This window comes from Elephantulus edwardii, unplaced genomic scaffold, assembly GCF_000299155.1.
Source record: "Elephantulus edwardii isolate Elephantulus edwardi_28Jun2011 unplaced genomic scaffold, EleEdw1.0 scaffold00261, whole genome shotgun sequence".
NCBI lineage: Eukaryota > Metazoa > Chordata > Mammalia > Macroscelidea > Macroscelididae > Elephantulus > Elephantulus edwardii.
Window position 1 is genome coordinate 2,794,584 of NW_006400011.1, and position 17,515 is coordinate 2,812,098.

The 17,515-nt window shown below is 40.9% G+C and overlaps 1 protein-coding gene across 1 annotated transcript in view; it reads right to left on the reverse strand.

Moving 5' to 3' along the window:
- TRAPPC8 (trafficking protein particle complex 8) overlaps positions 1-8,953 on the reverse strand; it is an 80,479-nt gene extending 71,526 nt beyond the window's left edge. Inside the window, exons 1-2 of the mRNA XM_006899555.1 lie at positions 8,446-8,953; positions 853-1,047 (exon numbers count right to left, since the gene is read on the reverse strand). Coding sequence (XP_006899617.1) covers positions 853-1,047; positions 8,446-8,602 — 352 coding nt within the window. The 5' untranslated portion in view covers positions 8,603-8,953. The remainder of the gene's footprint in view (positions 1-852; positions 1,048-8,445) is intronic.
- Positions 8,954-17,515: the final 8,562 nt, after the last annotated feature.

The window sequence follows — 17,515 nt, forward strand, 5'->3', positions numbered from 1 at the left end:
TAAGTAACAGAAAAAGATAAAACACGGAATATTAAACAACTAACTGTGTAGTATAAAATATGCCATTAAGTTCTTTGAGCCTCTTAACTACACTTATTTGAGAAAGTTGTTAAATATGCTTTCAAAGAGTGCCAAAATATTGTAAATTATGCTGACCTAAAAAATACTATTTGTTTGATAAATATCCTAATTAGATGATATACTTTTAATAGTTTCCTTCTAAAAATCTAGCCAATGTCCTTCTATTAGTTGCACGTTTTCTTCTTTTTAGATGTACCTTTTTCATATTTGAAAAAAGGTCACACCAAATATAGCTAGCTCACTTTACATATAATTTTACCTACTAATCTTATTATGAAAAATCATCATGAAAATCAGATTAAGAAATAATCAGAAGATCGCAAATTGATACCTCTTTTGAACTTTTCCTCCACTTACAATTAAGCAAAACAAAAATTTAACTGCAGTGGGTATTTATGTCACAAGAATCTGTTTTCTATTTACTGTTATTTCAATCAAATAATTATTTTGTGCATGTTCCAGGTATCACTTTAGCACTGAGAGAAAAAAAAAACCCATGAAATTTCTACCCTCATGTAGCATTTATTAAGTTTACAGTAAGAACTACAAACATATTTTCACTACGAAATAAAGTAATAAAATCATGGTTTCAATGTCTAGGTACTTAATTGTAGGGTCCTCAGAGGCAAGAATGTGTTTTTCAACATTGTATTCTCAGGCTCTAGGACTTACTAAGTACTTATGTTTTTTTTTGTTGAATGGTCTCCAAGTTACAAAATTACAAAAAAGAAAAAAATTACTTAAAAAAGAATAATAAACCTTGTTACTTACCACTGATGTTGAGATCATAATCTCCCGCTGTAATCACATTAGCTACTAAACCTTCTGCAGGCTGACTGCCAGAAACAACATCATTCAAAAGCTTACGAATGGCTCCAGGCTGAGGTGGTTGGGTGACAATGTTGCTCACTGCTATCTTCAAATTTTTAATTACATGAAGTTGATTATTAGGATCCCTCATGTGAACTTTTTTAAAAAAATGGGGGGGGGAGACACAACACACACTTGATATTAATTCTACACAGTACATCCAAGTATAACAACTGTAATAAAAAAAACAGATTAAAGGTTAACCAAAATTAAAAAGATGCTCAAATTAGATACAATATATTCAAAGAAGGCTATTCTAGACATACAACTGATTGACCACCTTCTCTTACATAACAAAAGGACTATCACGACAACCTATTAAACAAGATTTGCTGATTCTCATATAGTGTTACTGCTCAGAATTTCCCTGTTATCTTCTTCTTTGCTTCCTCTTATGTTTAGAATTGTCTTCCACCAACTTTCATTTGTACCAAATCTCTAATTCTCACTTGATCCTAAAGCTAGTTCAGGGTAGTGTGAACTGTGTAGTATCAACACTAAGTATCTCTTATTCATTGCCATCAAGTCATAACTGACCCTCCATCACTGAGTTTTCAGAAGCTGTCAATCACATGAGAAGAAGACTGCCCAATTTTCTCCCAGAGAGCATTTGGTGGATTCGAACTGCCAGCCTTTTGGTTGGCAGCACAATTCCCTACTCCCAAGGCTACCAGGGCACCCTACACTAAAGATGTTATTGCTGTCGGGTGCCATCGTGTAGAGTATGACTCACAGAAATCCAGCAAAGATCAGATCTGAATCCTACCCTATATTTTTCATCTTCATCATCTCTGACACACTGAGTCCATTGTTACAATGCGTCAATCATGTTTTAGTATCTTCCACTCTAAGTACTCTACCTCTAGAGCTATTTCTAACAGCCTTCTTCAAAGAGTTATCCGAGTCCAGTTATTTCAGATGTGGATGGCCAATCCCTTCTTCTTAGTCTGTCTTAATCTGGAAGCTCTGCTGGGACATGTCCACCATAGGTGACCTGCTGGTATCCAAATACTGACATCACAGCTACTAGCATCACAGCAGCCAGCAAACTATCTCAACAGTACAGTGAAGTGATACACAGTATTGTACTAATTAGAGCAAACCATGAACAAGCAAGCATATACACAAATAAATTATAAAGCAAGCAACTAACAATAGCAAAAGATAGGGGAATTAAATACTCCATGCTAGCTTTCTTCTGCTTCTCTGTGGGTCCTATTTCATGATCATAAATAAAATAAATGCTAGATAACATAGCACACAAAAACCATGTTTTACATAATTTGCTGGGTACTAACTAGAATCTTAAAAGCTTGTAAGTGGCCACCTAAAGTGCACTTCTCCCAGGACAGACTCCTTTGACTGTTGGGCAGTTGATGGTATAGTCAATATTCTTCACCAATACCAGAATTCAAAGGTATCATTCTTACTCTGTTTTGTTGATACAATTGTTGTTGTTAGATGACACTGAGTTTAGTACAACTCATAGTGACCCTATGAACAGCGGATCTGAAACCTGTCCTATCCTGTGCTATCTTCACACTTCTGATACACTGGAGCCCAATGCAGCACTCACTGTGGCAATCCACCTGGTTGAGGGTCTTCCTCTCCTTTGCCAACTAGCCACCTTTTAGAGCATCATTTCCAACTCCAAGTACTAGACCCTCCTAGCAGCATGTCCACCAAAGTACATGAGGCAAAGCCTCATGATTCCTGCCTCCAAAGAACACTACAGCTGCACTCTCTCCAAGACATATCTGTTTGTTCTTTTGGCCATCCATGGGACGTTATGCGCTCTTTCCCAACACCACAGCTCAAAGGCATCAATTCTGTCATCCTTAATTATTGTCCAGCTCTTAGATGCAAAGCCATGACTGGAAAGACTATGGCCCAAATTGGATGCACCTCAGTCCTGAAATAGACATCATTATTCCTCATATAATTTGAAGAGGTCCCTAAAGTGAATTTTACCAGTGCAATGCGTCTCCTTATTTCCTGACTGATCGTACCAATGGTGTTAATTGTGGCTCCAAACAAACTGAAGCTGTTGACAGTTCCAAATATTGTCTCCATCCATCTGATGTTGTCTATCAAGTCCAGTGGTGAGAATCTTTGTTTTCTTGGCATTGAGATGTAATACACATCAAAGGCTGCATTCCTTTATCTTCTGTACCAAGTGCTTCAAGTCCTCCTCACTTTCAGCAAGCACAAGGTTGTGTCATCTGCATAATGCAGATTATTAATGAATCTGCCTCCAATCATTCTCTCTGTATTCAATAGGACTTGATTAAAATTAACATCACCCCTCTTGGAAAGAAAAGATCAGTGGAAGTTCTTAAGGATCCATTGTTAGTTGCCATCAATACAATTCTAACTCATAGCAATCCCATATTTTACAACACATAACTGCTCCAATGAACTGCTAGCAAAGCAAACAGGTTCATCCTAAGGAGGGTGAAACCAGGCTGCTCCTTGGAGGCAAGGATTTTTAAGTTCTATCTTACATACTTTGGGCATGTTGCAGGGAAGGACCAATACTTGGAGAGGGTGCAGGGACAGTGCAGAAGACGACCCTGGATGAGATGAACTCACTCAGTGACTGAAGTGATGGGGGTAGGTTTGTGAGAGACAATGAGGCTGACTCAAGACACAGCAGGGATCAGAGCTGCTGCACACAGGGTTGCTATGAGTCGCAAGCAACTCAATGGCACATGGGGTTTTTTGACTGTATTCTTTTTAAAATAAGGAACATTTTGCAAATTTGCATGTCATCCTTGTACTAATCTTCTCTGTAGTATAGGTGCTGCCAAAAGAAGCACTTGGCTGGAATAATCTTAACAGAAGTTGATTGCCAGGCCTTTTCTCCCAGGGTAGAGCCAGGGAGGTTTAAATAGCCAAACTTTAATAACTTAGTGGTTGAGCATAGATTAAAAGAATTCTATAAAGCATGAAGAGCACAAAGTTTATGTTGCAAATGAATACAATTTCAAGTCTCAAATCAGGATGACTCAAAAATATATCAGGGGTGATAAACCTCTGGAAAAGGAGAAAACTGACAAAGGGTCAGTAAAAAATAGGAAGACCCTCAAAGAGATGGCCTGGAACAGTGCCTACAACAATGGGATTCAACACAGCAAAAATTCTGCAGATGGCACAGGAATGGAGGGATGTTTTGTTCTGTGGCAGCAACAACACCTAATAACATACAATTGAGCCCTGAACATCATGAATGTCAACTGTATGGGTCTACTTACACATGGATTTTCTTTTCCTTCTTGCTGCTGTAACAGTAAACTCAAGTGTTTTGAATATCCAATTAAAAACACTCATTGAGGTTAATCATCTTGTGAGCAGTTTAGCAGCTTATTAACACTGCAAGGCACTTTAAGAAGATACTTACAATACTTAAGCTCAAGGCAATAGAAACTGGGGGGGAGGGAGGAAGAAAAGGGGAATGTGTTTATAGGTGAACCTAAGAAACACAAACTCATGATATGTAAAGGTCAACTGTAAATTATACTTTACAAATAGGAGAGATATCTGCACACCTACCAGAAATGTTCAGAGGTCAAGGGTGTGATACTCAACTACTATTTGATACTATGTAAAGACATTCAATTTTTCTTTTTAAGTATCAAAGAAACCTACATTATCTCCTCTTTGCCTAAAAGACTGTCTAAACTGTTTTCAAAGTTGTACACATAAATGATTCTCAAAACTGTTATTTCAATTCTCTCTTTAGAAACCAAATAACAGCATGTCTGATAAGTGTAGTAACTTTTCAAACATTCCTTTCTCCTAAGTAAATTTTATGTTTAGTTACCTACATGTGCAGCTATATTGCCTGAAGTCTTTTTCTCATGTTTCATTGGCTAAAGTGAAGACTCCTCACATCAGAGAAACCACTAGACTTTTCTGATAACAAAACTGTACAAAAATTCTTTGCCATCAAAAAAAATCCACAAAAAAAATTTAATCTCTTTCTGCCACATTTCTAATGCCAATTCTTCGCTCTAATGTCAAACTTTAAAATGCAGAACATCAACTCTTCGCTAGCTTTATAAACCACACAAATTCAATCTCCCAAAATTTCACACTGTGCTCAAGAATCTATGACATCAATTTACCATTAGAGGAAAAAATTCTAATTCTCTCTTACTACTTCATCTCTGTTTTCCCGTAGGGATAATTTCCTTAATACTACCCAACCATGATATCATGATAGCTTTTTTTAGAATAGTTTTTGTCTATGCTATTCTAGAATGAATAGAATACCTAACATCCCTCAATTGGGAATGTCTGCCCTCTTTTTCATCAACTTTCTAGCTACCCAGTAATTCAATGCTCATTGCTGTGGGGTCAGAGATGACCCTCCAATAGGTTTTCAGAAGCTGTAGACTGTAAACATGTAAACACTGTCTTTCTGGAAAGTTCTCTTACTCCTTTAAACACAAAAAGTAAGCTTAGAATGTGCTGTAAACATGTGGTCACTGGGAGATCTAAACTGCCAGAGACACTCGTTGGGCTACCAGAGCCCCCTAACTAGCTAGGATCTGTTGTTGTTGTTGTTGCTATGTGCCACTGAGTCGCTTGCGACTCACAGCGACCCTATGTACAACAGCCCTGAACTCTGCTCTGTCCTGTGCCAATTGCACTGTCTCCGATACACCCATCCCGATTACCCCAGTCACTGAATCATGCCACCTCATAGAGGGCCTTCCCGGCCTGAGCTGTCCCTCCACCCTACCAAGCATGATTTCCCTCTCCAAGGACCGGTCCCTCCTTACAATATGTCCAAAGTATGTTAGATGGAGCCTCAGAATCCTTGCCTCCAAGCTCAATTTTATTCCTTCCCAAAATCTCTCCCATTTCTATAGAAAGGAAGCAGAAGTATAATGCTATTGAACCTTTATGACTGGATGGTTAAAGATGGCAGCATCAGTCACACATAGAGATTGTGCCTTAAAATGTGGGTAGTCAAGACAGATGTGATTATGTGCACATTTCAACCATTTAAAAACTATTTGATTATAAAGTATTTCACTGGTGGCCTCATGGTAAGGAGTTGCACTACAAACTCAAAAAACACTCAGTTTTAATCCACTAGCTGTTCTGCAAGAGAAAAATTGAAAAGTCTATCCTTCCAGGCAACTTTATAATTGTGAAAACCCACTGGAGTGTCATCTATGAGCAGGTTCTGACTTAAAAGCACATCAGAACAATAATACATGACGAAAATGGAGTATTTTTCAAATATTGATTTAAATATATTAAAATTCATTTCATCTGTTTCTTTTTTACATGGCTACTAGAAAATTTAAAATTATATATGCAACTCATAATTCTACTAGATAGACCCTCTCCACAACACAAGTTGTTGTTACTGTTGTTTTGTACCATTGAGTCAGAAGTGGACCCATAACTACTGACCCTCCAGAGGGTTTTCAGAGGCAGTTAATCACATGGGAGAATGCCCATCCTCCTCCTGCCCACAAGTAACTGTAAATATTGACAAGTGATAAAATGAATTAACTATCAGTAAAGAACAGGGTCTAAAGTCCTGGCTTTGTTTTAAAATAAGTACAAATATAAGACCTTGGATAATATCTCTATGCCTCAGTGTCCTCAAATATGAAGTGTCATGTCAAGTGAAACAGCATCAACTTTATGAAAACTGAGACAATCTGTATAAAGCAGATATCAAGAGGAATACTGGGTTTTTATTAACAAGGAGAGAAAAAGTATGAATATTAAAATGAAACTGGTTCTCCAGTGTTGTTAGGATTTAAGAATTTCAGGCATTTTGTTGTTGGAGACTTAGTACATTCCTGAAGAAAGAGAGTTAGATGGCTTAGATATAGAAAAAAGAAAAATAAACCTCCAATATTCCCAACTTTGTCTTTCAGGATAGATCCTTTCCTTCTTTAAATACAAAAAGCAAGTTTATGATGGGTCTCTTCTCCCCAAAGAGTACCTACCTAACACACCTTGACAGATTCACATGTAGTGTTGGAATCGACTCATGGCTACACTTCCAACAGGGAGGAGAGTAGCTGGTGGATTTGAAGCCAGTGTCTTTTGTTTTACATAGTGACTTGGCATAGGCTGCTGGGTCTGTTTTCTTAGGAGAGGGCATCATAACATCACAACTGACAAACTAGGTATATATCATGTTCTCTTGACACTTCACACTGACCCCCCCCCCCTCCAAGAACTTCACTTGCATTTTGCTATGTTGTTGAGTAGCACAGAGCAGGAATGGACACATAGCTGATCCTCCAGCAAGTTTTCTGAGGCCAGGTAACTGCACAAGCGGAGACTGGACATCTTTTCTCCTGCAAACCCTGTATATTTGGGTTGGCAATGTAATTCCTTACCATGAAGCAACCCAGTGGCCTAGTGCTAAGAAACTACGCTGCCAATTCCCAAGGCACAAGGTTCGAAACCACCAGCTGCTCTGCGGGACAATGTAACTGCCTCTGAAAACCTGCTGGAGGAGAGTCAGCTCCGGGTCGGTTCCTATCAGCAACAAGTAACAAGCCGCAAGAGCAAAGTATGCATTTTGCACTACTTTACAACACACTTGAAGTTGCTAACGCGACATCTTCTATTCATTTCTCTCCAATAAAATATCTATAACTGGAAAGAAGTAGCACCTGATTTAAAAAAAAAAAGTTTTACTTTCTTAAAAAAAAAAAAAAAGGTTAACTGTCATTGGGGGAGGGGGGAACCCCATGGTTAGACTTCTTCATCCTTATAAATCTAGATAACGCCAACAAGATCTAGGTTAAACTGAAATATATTACTTCCTCATTTATGAGCGACAAAAGGCTGTTTTAAGTTTGACTATAATTATATGTTGTTGTTGCTGTTGATTGAGTCGAGCACCTCTGAACAAAAGGCCTGAAGCCCCTCTGTAACTATCGACCTTTATCAAAGTTCCTAAGAGTTTCTGGAGGCATATTGTTTAGGAAGTGGATGCCACTCCTACTTCCAAGTGATTATACTGTATACATAATTATATACTTTTTTCTTTTCCTGAGAGGTGAAGCTACTAGACGCTGTACAGCAAAAAGGGGTTCCGATTTTCAGAGCAGTAAAATAACTAAGCAGAAGTTCATTGAAAGAGACGTTCTTCACTGCTACAATGTAATCAAGAGAACTTTGCAACACTCGGGGGTAGAGGACACGTTTCATTACAAAGAGCCGGTCCACGGGTCCAAGGCGTTGCATGCACCTTGCCCGCCGTGCATCTTCCTCATTTCCTCCCCACCGTTGTGGAGGGCAGTCCCAATGCCTTTCTCCGCGGTCCAAGCTCTTCCCACTGAGTGAGCACCAGCCCAGGACTGACAACCTCACCCACAGCCCCTCCTCCAGCCGCATCACAGACACAGGGGCCCCCGCCCCGGACGCCACTCCGGGATGTAAACAACACGACCCTCCCCTTCCCCGTCCGCTCCCGACCCCAGGGAGGGAAGGAGGCAGATCACCTACCCTCGGAAGTGAGGCGAGAGAAGGGCTTCAGCAGCTCCGCGAAGCTGAGATGATTGCGACGAGTGAGCCGCTCGGCTTCGTCGCTGCACAGCGCGGCGACAGCGGGCACGAACGAGTCCGGGATGAGCTCCTGCACCGACTGCACACACTGGGCCATCGCTGCAGCCGGAGCGGTGGCGCCGCCCGCCCGCCGGTCCACCCTGCGAGGCTGAGCCTGCGGCTGCAGCAGTCCCGCCGCCGCCGCCCGCCGGCCTGGCCCGGCCGGGCGGGGCTCAGCGCTGGAGGCTGGAGAAGGGACAGCCGCCGCCGCCTCGGCTCCCGGTCACTCGGCACCAGCCGCCTCGTCACCGCCGCTCCTCAGCGCTCGCCCCGGCGCCCTCGCATTCTACCCCAGCAGGTGGACACGCAGACCATCGCCACTTAATCCTCCCGACGGCAAAACCTCGGTCACTGCCAGACCGGAACGGCCATGTTGAGGCCGAACCCTGACCGCCGGGCAGTACTACTCCCGGCAGCCCCCGCGCTCGCCCTTCACGTGACTGTATTAAAGGCGACGGCAGAAGAGGGGAAAGATCTGAAGAGAGGAAGGAGGGGAGCGACGGAAGCCGACAGGGCAGCTGGTGCCGGAAGTGGTGTGACGGGGGGCGTGGGCCTCTAAGGGGCGGGGACTGGGCGAGGCTCCGCGTGTGTGGGCGTGGTCGGGCATCCGAGGCACGTGACCTTAAGCTTCTTGCCTAGGGCGAGCTGTCACTGCTCTGACAGTGGTACCGCCCAGGCGCCTTCCATACCGGCCTGGCCTGTTTGAAATTCAAATGTTCTCTTTAGCTGCGACCGGCAACTAGTATAGATGTTCTCACTGCTTGCTGTGCTTGCTTGTCTCTTTGCCTGTTAAGTAACAAGTGACCATCTGCTGCTTCTAAAGGGCGTGCCGCCCACCGACCTAAACAAGCCATATACCATCTAAACAGAATCATGCTTTCAGAAACATGCTTTGACGTATGTGCGGTCACCAAATGAGCAGAAATATGCTGTTGTGGGTGCTGGGATGAACGTGAATGTTATGTTGTGTCTTATGCTGCTCTATTTTTTTGTTGGTAACTAGGAAAGAGTGACCCCTTCAAAGATCCATCCAGTCTCTTTGTTACCATGATAATTCACTGTAATTAACTAGACATTGTAGAAATCTCTGAACTGGCTACCATTCTTAGTTTTCGCTTTTACCTGCTGGTCCCACATATAAATAGGAAAGCTCTAATGACTTAACAACAAGTACTTGAACTGACAATGCTAACAATACAAAGGTACTCAGTTCAAATCCTTTAACCACTTCGGGGAAGAAAGATGTGCAGTCACCTTTTGTGGGATTAACTGTCCCTGAAAATCTGCTGGAGGCTGAGCTATGGGCGGTTCCAACTCAACAGTACACAACAACAAATTCAGTGCATTTCTTTATGTATTTATTGTTAATGGAAAAACCCACATGCAAATAAAAGGATCTTGCTGAATTCTGTGAAAACACACGTGGAAATGCAAAGAATGATGACAAAAACCTTGACCTCAGAAGTCTTTAGGGAAAAACACAAGTTGCTATGACTCATAACAACCCTACGAACAACAGATCTGAAAATAGTCTATCCTCTGCCATTCTCACCATGCTCCAGCCCATTGTTACAGTCCTTGTGGCATTCCATCTTATCATGGGTCTTCCTCTTTTCTTTAACCATGCATAGTTCCCACCAGGGTATAATTGTGCAAGGATTGACCCTCTCCTGACAACATATCTGAGATGAAATTGCACCATTGTTGCCACTAAGTGGCACCTTGACTGCACTCCTCCAAGACAGATTTGTTACTTCTGGTAGTCCATAGGATATTCAGTACTCTTCTCCAACACCACAATTCAAAGGCACAGATTCTTTTTCAGTGATCCCTGTTCACTATTTAACTTTCAAATGCATAAGAATCAATTGAAAATACCTTGGCTTGGATCAGACACAACTTGATCTTCAAACTGACATCCTTGCTCAAGTTAAGGATCTGGTAATTCATTTCCTTAAAATCATCCTTGCCTGGAAGCAGTAATTCAAGGATAGACACATGTACCCCAATGTTTATTAAAACATTATTTCGCCACAGCCAAAAGATAGAAACTATCCAAGTGTCCAGTAAAGGAAGAATGGATAAACAAAATGTATGTACATTATAGGTAAGATGGTGTATTAACAAGGTATTATGAGAAATGCTTTGTACCACTATACAAACTTGGAAAACACTAACTAAATTAACCCAGAAGCAAAAAGCTATAGGATATAGGATCTTACTTACTTGAAATACATATCCTGAATATGTAAGTCCACTGAGACAAAGGTAATTGGTGGGGGACTGTGTGAGGGGAGGAATAAAGAGGGTGTTAAAAGGGGGAGACGGGCAGGGGTGGGGGGTAAAACAATTAAGGATTAGTCAGAAAAATGTTAAAAAAAATTCATAACATAATGTCAGGCCCAGACCAAGGTCAAAGGGAGAACAAAGGATTCAAGAAATATCAACATGTCAACAAAGAGAGTGAACAGCCTCAATTACCATGGAGTGTCCATCCGTTCCCTCCCTAGAAGACTACCCACCTGGCTAAACCACAATGGAATGTCTCTCCCTTCCCTTCCTGAAGATCCTTACTATAAAAACCTGCCCTAATCCAATTTTTGAAGCAGGAGTGGCATTGACTTCCAAAATGGCCTGCCTCCGGAAACTCTATGTACAAACAGTGCTCAGTTGTTCATAGGGCTGATATGAGTCCTCTATGACTCAACGGCACCTAACAACAAGAAACAGTCCAACTTAGGTCCTGGTATTCTCTGATCTGTCTCTCTGCCTGAGTCTCTCTCTGCAGACCAGGGAATCTCACCCAGAAGCCCCCTTAATAAAGCTTCTTTAGCTTGCTTGCTTTCTCTAGTCCCTCCCTTGAGTTCTCGGCCTTAAGTCCAGTGCAAAGACCTAACACATAACACTGATACTCTCACCATGGTGTAATTTTTAAACCCTTTAGATCTTAAAGAGATCAGAAAAAGTAGTAGCTTCTTTCATTATATAAAATAAGTTAAGTCTGTATATCTCTTGTAATCTCATTATATGTCACCTCCAGTGATGTGTCACATATTGAAAATGAAAAATATGTGTTCCTTGGAAATTCAAGAAATACACACATCCTCTTTTGACTACATCCAGTCTCAGATCCTTGCCTATATAATAATGTAAGAATATAACAAAGTATGGTTCAAATATGAGTCACCTATGACTCGATAGCACTTAACAACAACAGCATAGACAGAGTAGTTGACCTAGAGGACAGAAAGTCATGCTCCCAAGCCAAAGGTAGCTGACTCTACTCCGAGGCCCTCAGGCCTGCCTTTAATTGCTGTTTGGTGAAACATTCTTCTAGGTCGTATAACCCTGTGAGCCCGAACACTGTGACACTGATTAGTCAAATGCAAGAATGGTTACCCATGGTGACAGTGTTTGGTGAAGCTCCCTGATTAAAACAAGCTTGGAAGCAGGAGTGGCATCCACTTCCATAATAGCTTACCTCTGGAAAGAAACCCTATGAACCTAGAGAAAGGACGAAACTTATACAGGTGTCTAGGACTTCTGTTCATAGGGTCGCTATGAGCCGCCTACAACTCGATGGTACTTAACAACAACAAGAAGTTCAAATATAAGACAAATTTGTATACTAAATTTCCTAACTACAAAGAATATTGCTTTATTCAGGACTCACAATAAAAACTCTTGGCACCAGCAGCCAGGAAATAAAAAGACTAATTAATTGCATTAGGAAAGTCTACTGTCAGAGACCTCTACAGAGTACAGAGAAGCAACAACATCAGTCTGGAGACTAAGGTGCACCTGATCCAGGCCATAGTCTTTGCAATTGCTTGCTATGCATTAGAAAGCTGGACAATGACTAGGGATGATAGAAGGAGAGTTGAGCTGTGGTGCTGGAGAATAGTATTGAATGGACTGCCAGGAGAACAAACAGGTTTGACCTAGAGAGGGTGAAGCCAGGCTACTCCTTGGAGACAAGGATTCTGAGGCTTTCTGTCATACTTTGGCTGTGTTTCAAGGAGGAACCGGTCCTTGGAGAGGGACATCATGCTTGGCAGGGTGGAGGGACAGAAAAAGAGAGGAAGACCCTCGATGAGATGGACTGATTCAGTGACTGGGGTAGTAAGGGTAGGTGTGTCAGAGACAATAAGGTTAGAGCAAGGTTCAGGACTGTGTACATAAGGTCACTATGAGTTGAAAGCAACTCGATGGCACATAACAACAGCAAAAGAGCTCAATTTATAGAGCGTTCTGGTGGTCTAGTGGAAACGAAGCTGCACTGCAATCCTGAAGGTCCTGAAGATCCTGAAAGTGAGCGGTTCAAATCCACCAGATGCTCTGCTGGAAAGGAGGGGCAATCTCCTCTTGTGCCTGTCAGATCCGATTCGATGGTACACAGCAAGAAAGGAATGGGGGGCGGGGTGGAAGGACACACAAATAAATAACTAGAACTAAATTTATAATAAAAGTTAAAAATGCAATTTGTCAGGAGGAGCTCTGGTGGCCTAGTGGCAAAGAAGTTACACTGTAATCCCAATCATGTATTGCTCAAATCCACCAGATGCTCTACTGGAGAAGGAAGGGCAATTTCCTGTGCCAGTCAAATCCAATTTGAAAGCATAAAACAAGAAAATAAATTAAAAAAGACATTAAAAAATGCAATTTGTCATTATGCTAAAACTAATCATAGTAGACTCTTTGAGAAGCCTGCCAAGGGTAATTTAATACAAATAGAATTTTTTTAAACATAATTGACATGCCATAAAATTTACTCCTTCACAAGAAGAAAAAAATGTACCTCGTTAGAGTGAAAGAAAATTCAGTGGTTTTTAATATAGTCACAATGGTGTGTGGCCATGGCTACTAATTCCAGATATTTTCATTATCCCAGAAAGAAACCAGATACCTACCTATTGGTAACCATTCTCTGCCTCTCCTAAGCCATTAGCTCTCTTACTCTCTTTACCTTCCAGTCAGGACCCATGCATAAATGGCCCTCCAGTGGATTTTCTGAGGCTGTAAATTGAGTGAGAGGAGTTTGCCTATCTTTCTCCCACTATGTTCTGGATACTAATATTGCAAGGACGTTTCATGAGGAGCTCTGGTGGCATAGACTTTATCAGTCTCCTAATAGAAAGGTCAACAGTTCAAATCATTAGTCATCCCATAAAAGCAAAATGGACAAGCCTCCTCCTATTAAATTCTTGAAATACCAATGGAAAGTCACTGTGAGCCAAAATCTATTTGATGACAGTAGATTTGATTTGGGTTTTGTACATTTCATATCAGCGGAATCATACAATATGTGGTATTTTTTAATCTTTTTTTTAATATGTGGCATTTTGAACAGCATCATTGTTACTAAGAAGCTACAGTTCTGCTGCCTGACACTAGAAAAACTAACCTCAGAGACAAAAATTGGAATGAAAATAAAGATAAGTTTAATGGAGAAGTGGAGGGTCAAGACGGATTGATTATCACTATGGGCTCAAGGTTATCAGTGATGGTAAAGACAGATAAAGGCAGGGTTCGGACCTGTTGTTGAGAGTCTGTTGCCCTGTGATTTAACAAAACACACAACAAGTTGCCCACACAACAAGACTGAAGTCAGAGAAGCCTGTATACAAAGTTACCACTTATTGCTGTTGTGTATCATCAGAACCAATCCATAGTTGACCCTTGAGCAGGTTCAAAGGCAGTAAATTACATGAGAGGAGCTTCAGCCCATAGAGCAGCTGGTAGATTTGAACCCTATATCTTTGCATTGGCATTATAATTCCTTACCACCAAGCCATAGTATAATTATTATTAATCCTCACCTGCTTTCCAAACATGATCTTCTACTCTATCTTCTCACATACACTCTGAGAAGCATGTTGTTGCTATTTGGTGCTGTCGAAATGACTACAACTCATAGCAACCCTATAAAACAACATTGATCTGAAACTTGCCAACTTGCCCAAAACAAGTCAGGGAGCCAGAATCAGAACCAGCTTATTTTGATTCCAGAGATTTGATCACTAGGATGAGTCACTTTTCCGTGGATGTGTTCTCAATTTAAAAGCACCTACAGACTTCAGGCAGAGCGAGTTGTCCTACCTGACCCTGCAGCAATGGGTTCCCTGGGAAAGGTGAGTCTTCCCACCTGCTCAAGGATCGCAGGCAGAATGAATGGCCCTACCTGCCCCTGAATCTGTGAGCGACCCAGGCAAGGCAAGTCTTCCTGCTCACCCCGGTACTGGAGAAGAGTTCAGGCAGGGTGCTGTGGAGAAGACTCAACTCATACCAACCTTATAAACAACAAATCAAATCATTGCAAGACCCTGTGTCACCCTCCCAACCTATGCTGTGCTGAAGACCATTGATGCAGTGATTGTGTCATCAGTTTATCCCCATGAGGTACTTGTGGCTCTCACCATCAGCACTGAGGAGAATGCATGGAAGCCACATCACCAAGGACTCAGCCCAGCAGGGAATGCATGCTTCTTGCTCCCTGAACTGGAGTACCAAAAAGAGACACAAGAAGCAGACAATTTCAAATGCTACCAAACAAAACAAAACAAAACAAAAAACCGAAGGCAAGATATCAGCCCCCAAAAGTGATCAAGACATAGAGACATAGAATCAATGGATCTCTTGAAAGCAGAAAGATCGATAGAACTGCTTGCCACAGAATTAAAAAAAAAACACACACACAAAAAAAACACAAAACCAAGTATTTCACTGAAAGAAAGAGGAAATTGAAGATACAAATAAAACCCTAGAACTCAAAAAAGCAATACAAGACAAAGCAAATAAAGAAAACACTGCAAATCATAGAAACAAGAAGTAGCAGTCGAGAATAACAAGATCAGTATTTTAGAAGCTGTCAACATGTTGGAGGGACAGATGGACAGTATTGAAGAAATGGAATACAAAATCAATGAAACAGAAGATAAAGCACTCCTCACTGATGTGCTAGAGCAAAAAGCAGAAACAAAAAGAAAGGAAAGTGAAGAAAGTCTAAGAATGATGTGGGACAATATCACAGGGAATAATATATATATATATATGACTACATATATGATTATATATATGACTATATAGTACTATCTCTCTCTATCTCTATTTATTATATATATGACCTCTCTGTATGTGCTGTTATTGACCTCTCTAAAATACTGAAGAGCAATGGTGTCAGTTTGAGAACTAAGGTGTGCCTGATTCAGGCCATGGTATTTTCCATCACTTGCTATGCATCTGAGATCTGGACAATGAATAAAGAAGACAGAAGGAAAATTGATGCCTTTGAGTCATGATGTTGTAGAAGAGTACTGAAAAACTAGGAATAATACTGTTGTTCTTATTGTTGTTGTTAGGTGCTGTCGAGTCACAGGCCACTCATAGCAACCCTATGAACGAAAATCCTGGACACCTCCTGTATAACTTTCATCCTTTCTCTGGTTTCATAGGATTTCCAGATGCAAGCTATTGTGGAAGTAGATGCCACTCCTGCTTCCAAGCTTGTTTAATCGGGGAGCTTCATCAAACACTGTCCACCATGGGTAACCAGTCTCGCATTTGACTTATCAGTGTCACAGTATTCGGCTTCACAGCAACCACAAGTTAGCTCTGTACAGCAAGTAGACATACCAAGGTTACATGACCTAGAAGAATGTTTCAACAAAAACAATTACAGGCAGGTCTGAGGGCCATGGAGCAGAGTCACCCACCTTTGGCTTGGGAGCATGGCTTTCTGTCCGCTAGGCCAACTGTTCTCTCTTGCTCTCTCTCTATGCTGTTGGTGGTGGTGGTGGTGTTGTAAGTGCTGTCAATTCACAGGTGACTCACAGTGATCCTATGAACGAAAGTCCTGGACACCTCCTGTATAACTTCCGTCCTTTCTCCAGGTTCATAGTGTTTCCAGATGCAAGCTATTGTGGAAGTGGATGCCACTCCTGCTTCCAAGTTGATTATAGAGCTAAGCAAATTAATCCTCTCCAGACTGTGCATTTGTGGCTGTATTTGGCAGTCCCTTTATAACATAGACTAGGCCTTTTAAGATTGATCCTAGTTTGTCTCTTAAGAACTTCATGTTTTTGGGCTTTACTCCCAGGTATCTTGAGGTTTTGGTTTTTTGGTTTGTGTGTGTGTGTGTGTGTGTGTGTGTATTGTGTGATATGTGGATCCTGTTTCAGTTTTCCGCATGTAGCAGTCCAGTTTTGCTAGCACCATTTATTGAAAACATTGTCATTTCCCTGTTTGACAGGTTTTATGTCCTTGTTGAATATCAGTTGATGATAGAGTAATTTTTAAAAATCAGACCCTAAGTAGCTTGTAAAGTGGTGCATTTTTTTTCCATTTGGAACAACACTAGAAGCCCTAATTTACAGCATGAACAGACTTCTAAGAATAAGGAAAAAACCTACAACCATAAGTGGATAAAATAGATGAATGGGACCTTCAAAATTTCAAATCCTTGCATGAACAAAAAACTTCACCAACAGGGTAAAAAGGAAGCTCACAGACTGAGGGGGGAAAATTGTCAATGACGTATCTGGTAAGAGACTCATAGCTAAAATTTATAGAATTCTCCAGCATCTCAACAAGAATAAGGCAAACAACCCAATCAAAAAATGAATATAAGATATGAACAGTAATGAAAATCTTTTTAAAGAGAAAAGCAAACTAGGGGTGGGGAGGTTAGGGAGGAAAATGTGCAAGAATAAATGAATGGAAATCCAACTTTTCTGTAAACTTTCATTAAAAAATCAATTTTAAAAAAGGGATCGTTTATACATAAGAAAGAAGAAAAAAAAAGATGAGAACAGACACTTTACCAATGAAGAAAGTCAGATGGCCAATAAACACCTGAAGAAATATTCAAAATTCTTAATTATTAGAGAGATGCAAATCAAAACAACAAGATACCATCTCTCATGCAAATCAAAACAACTATGAGATATCATCTCACCCCAGTAAGAATAGCAAA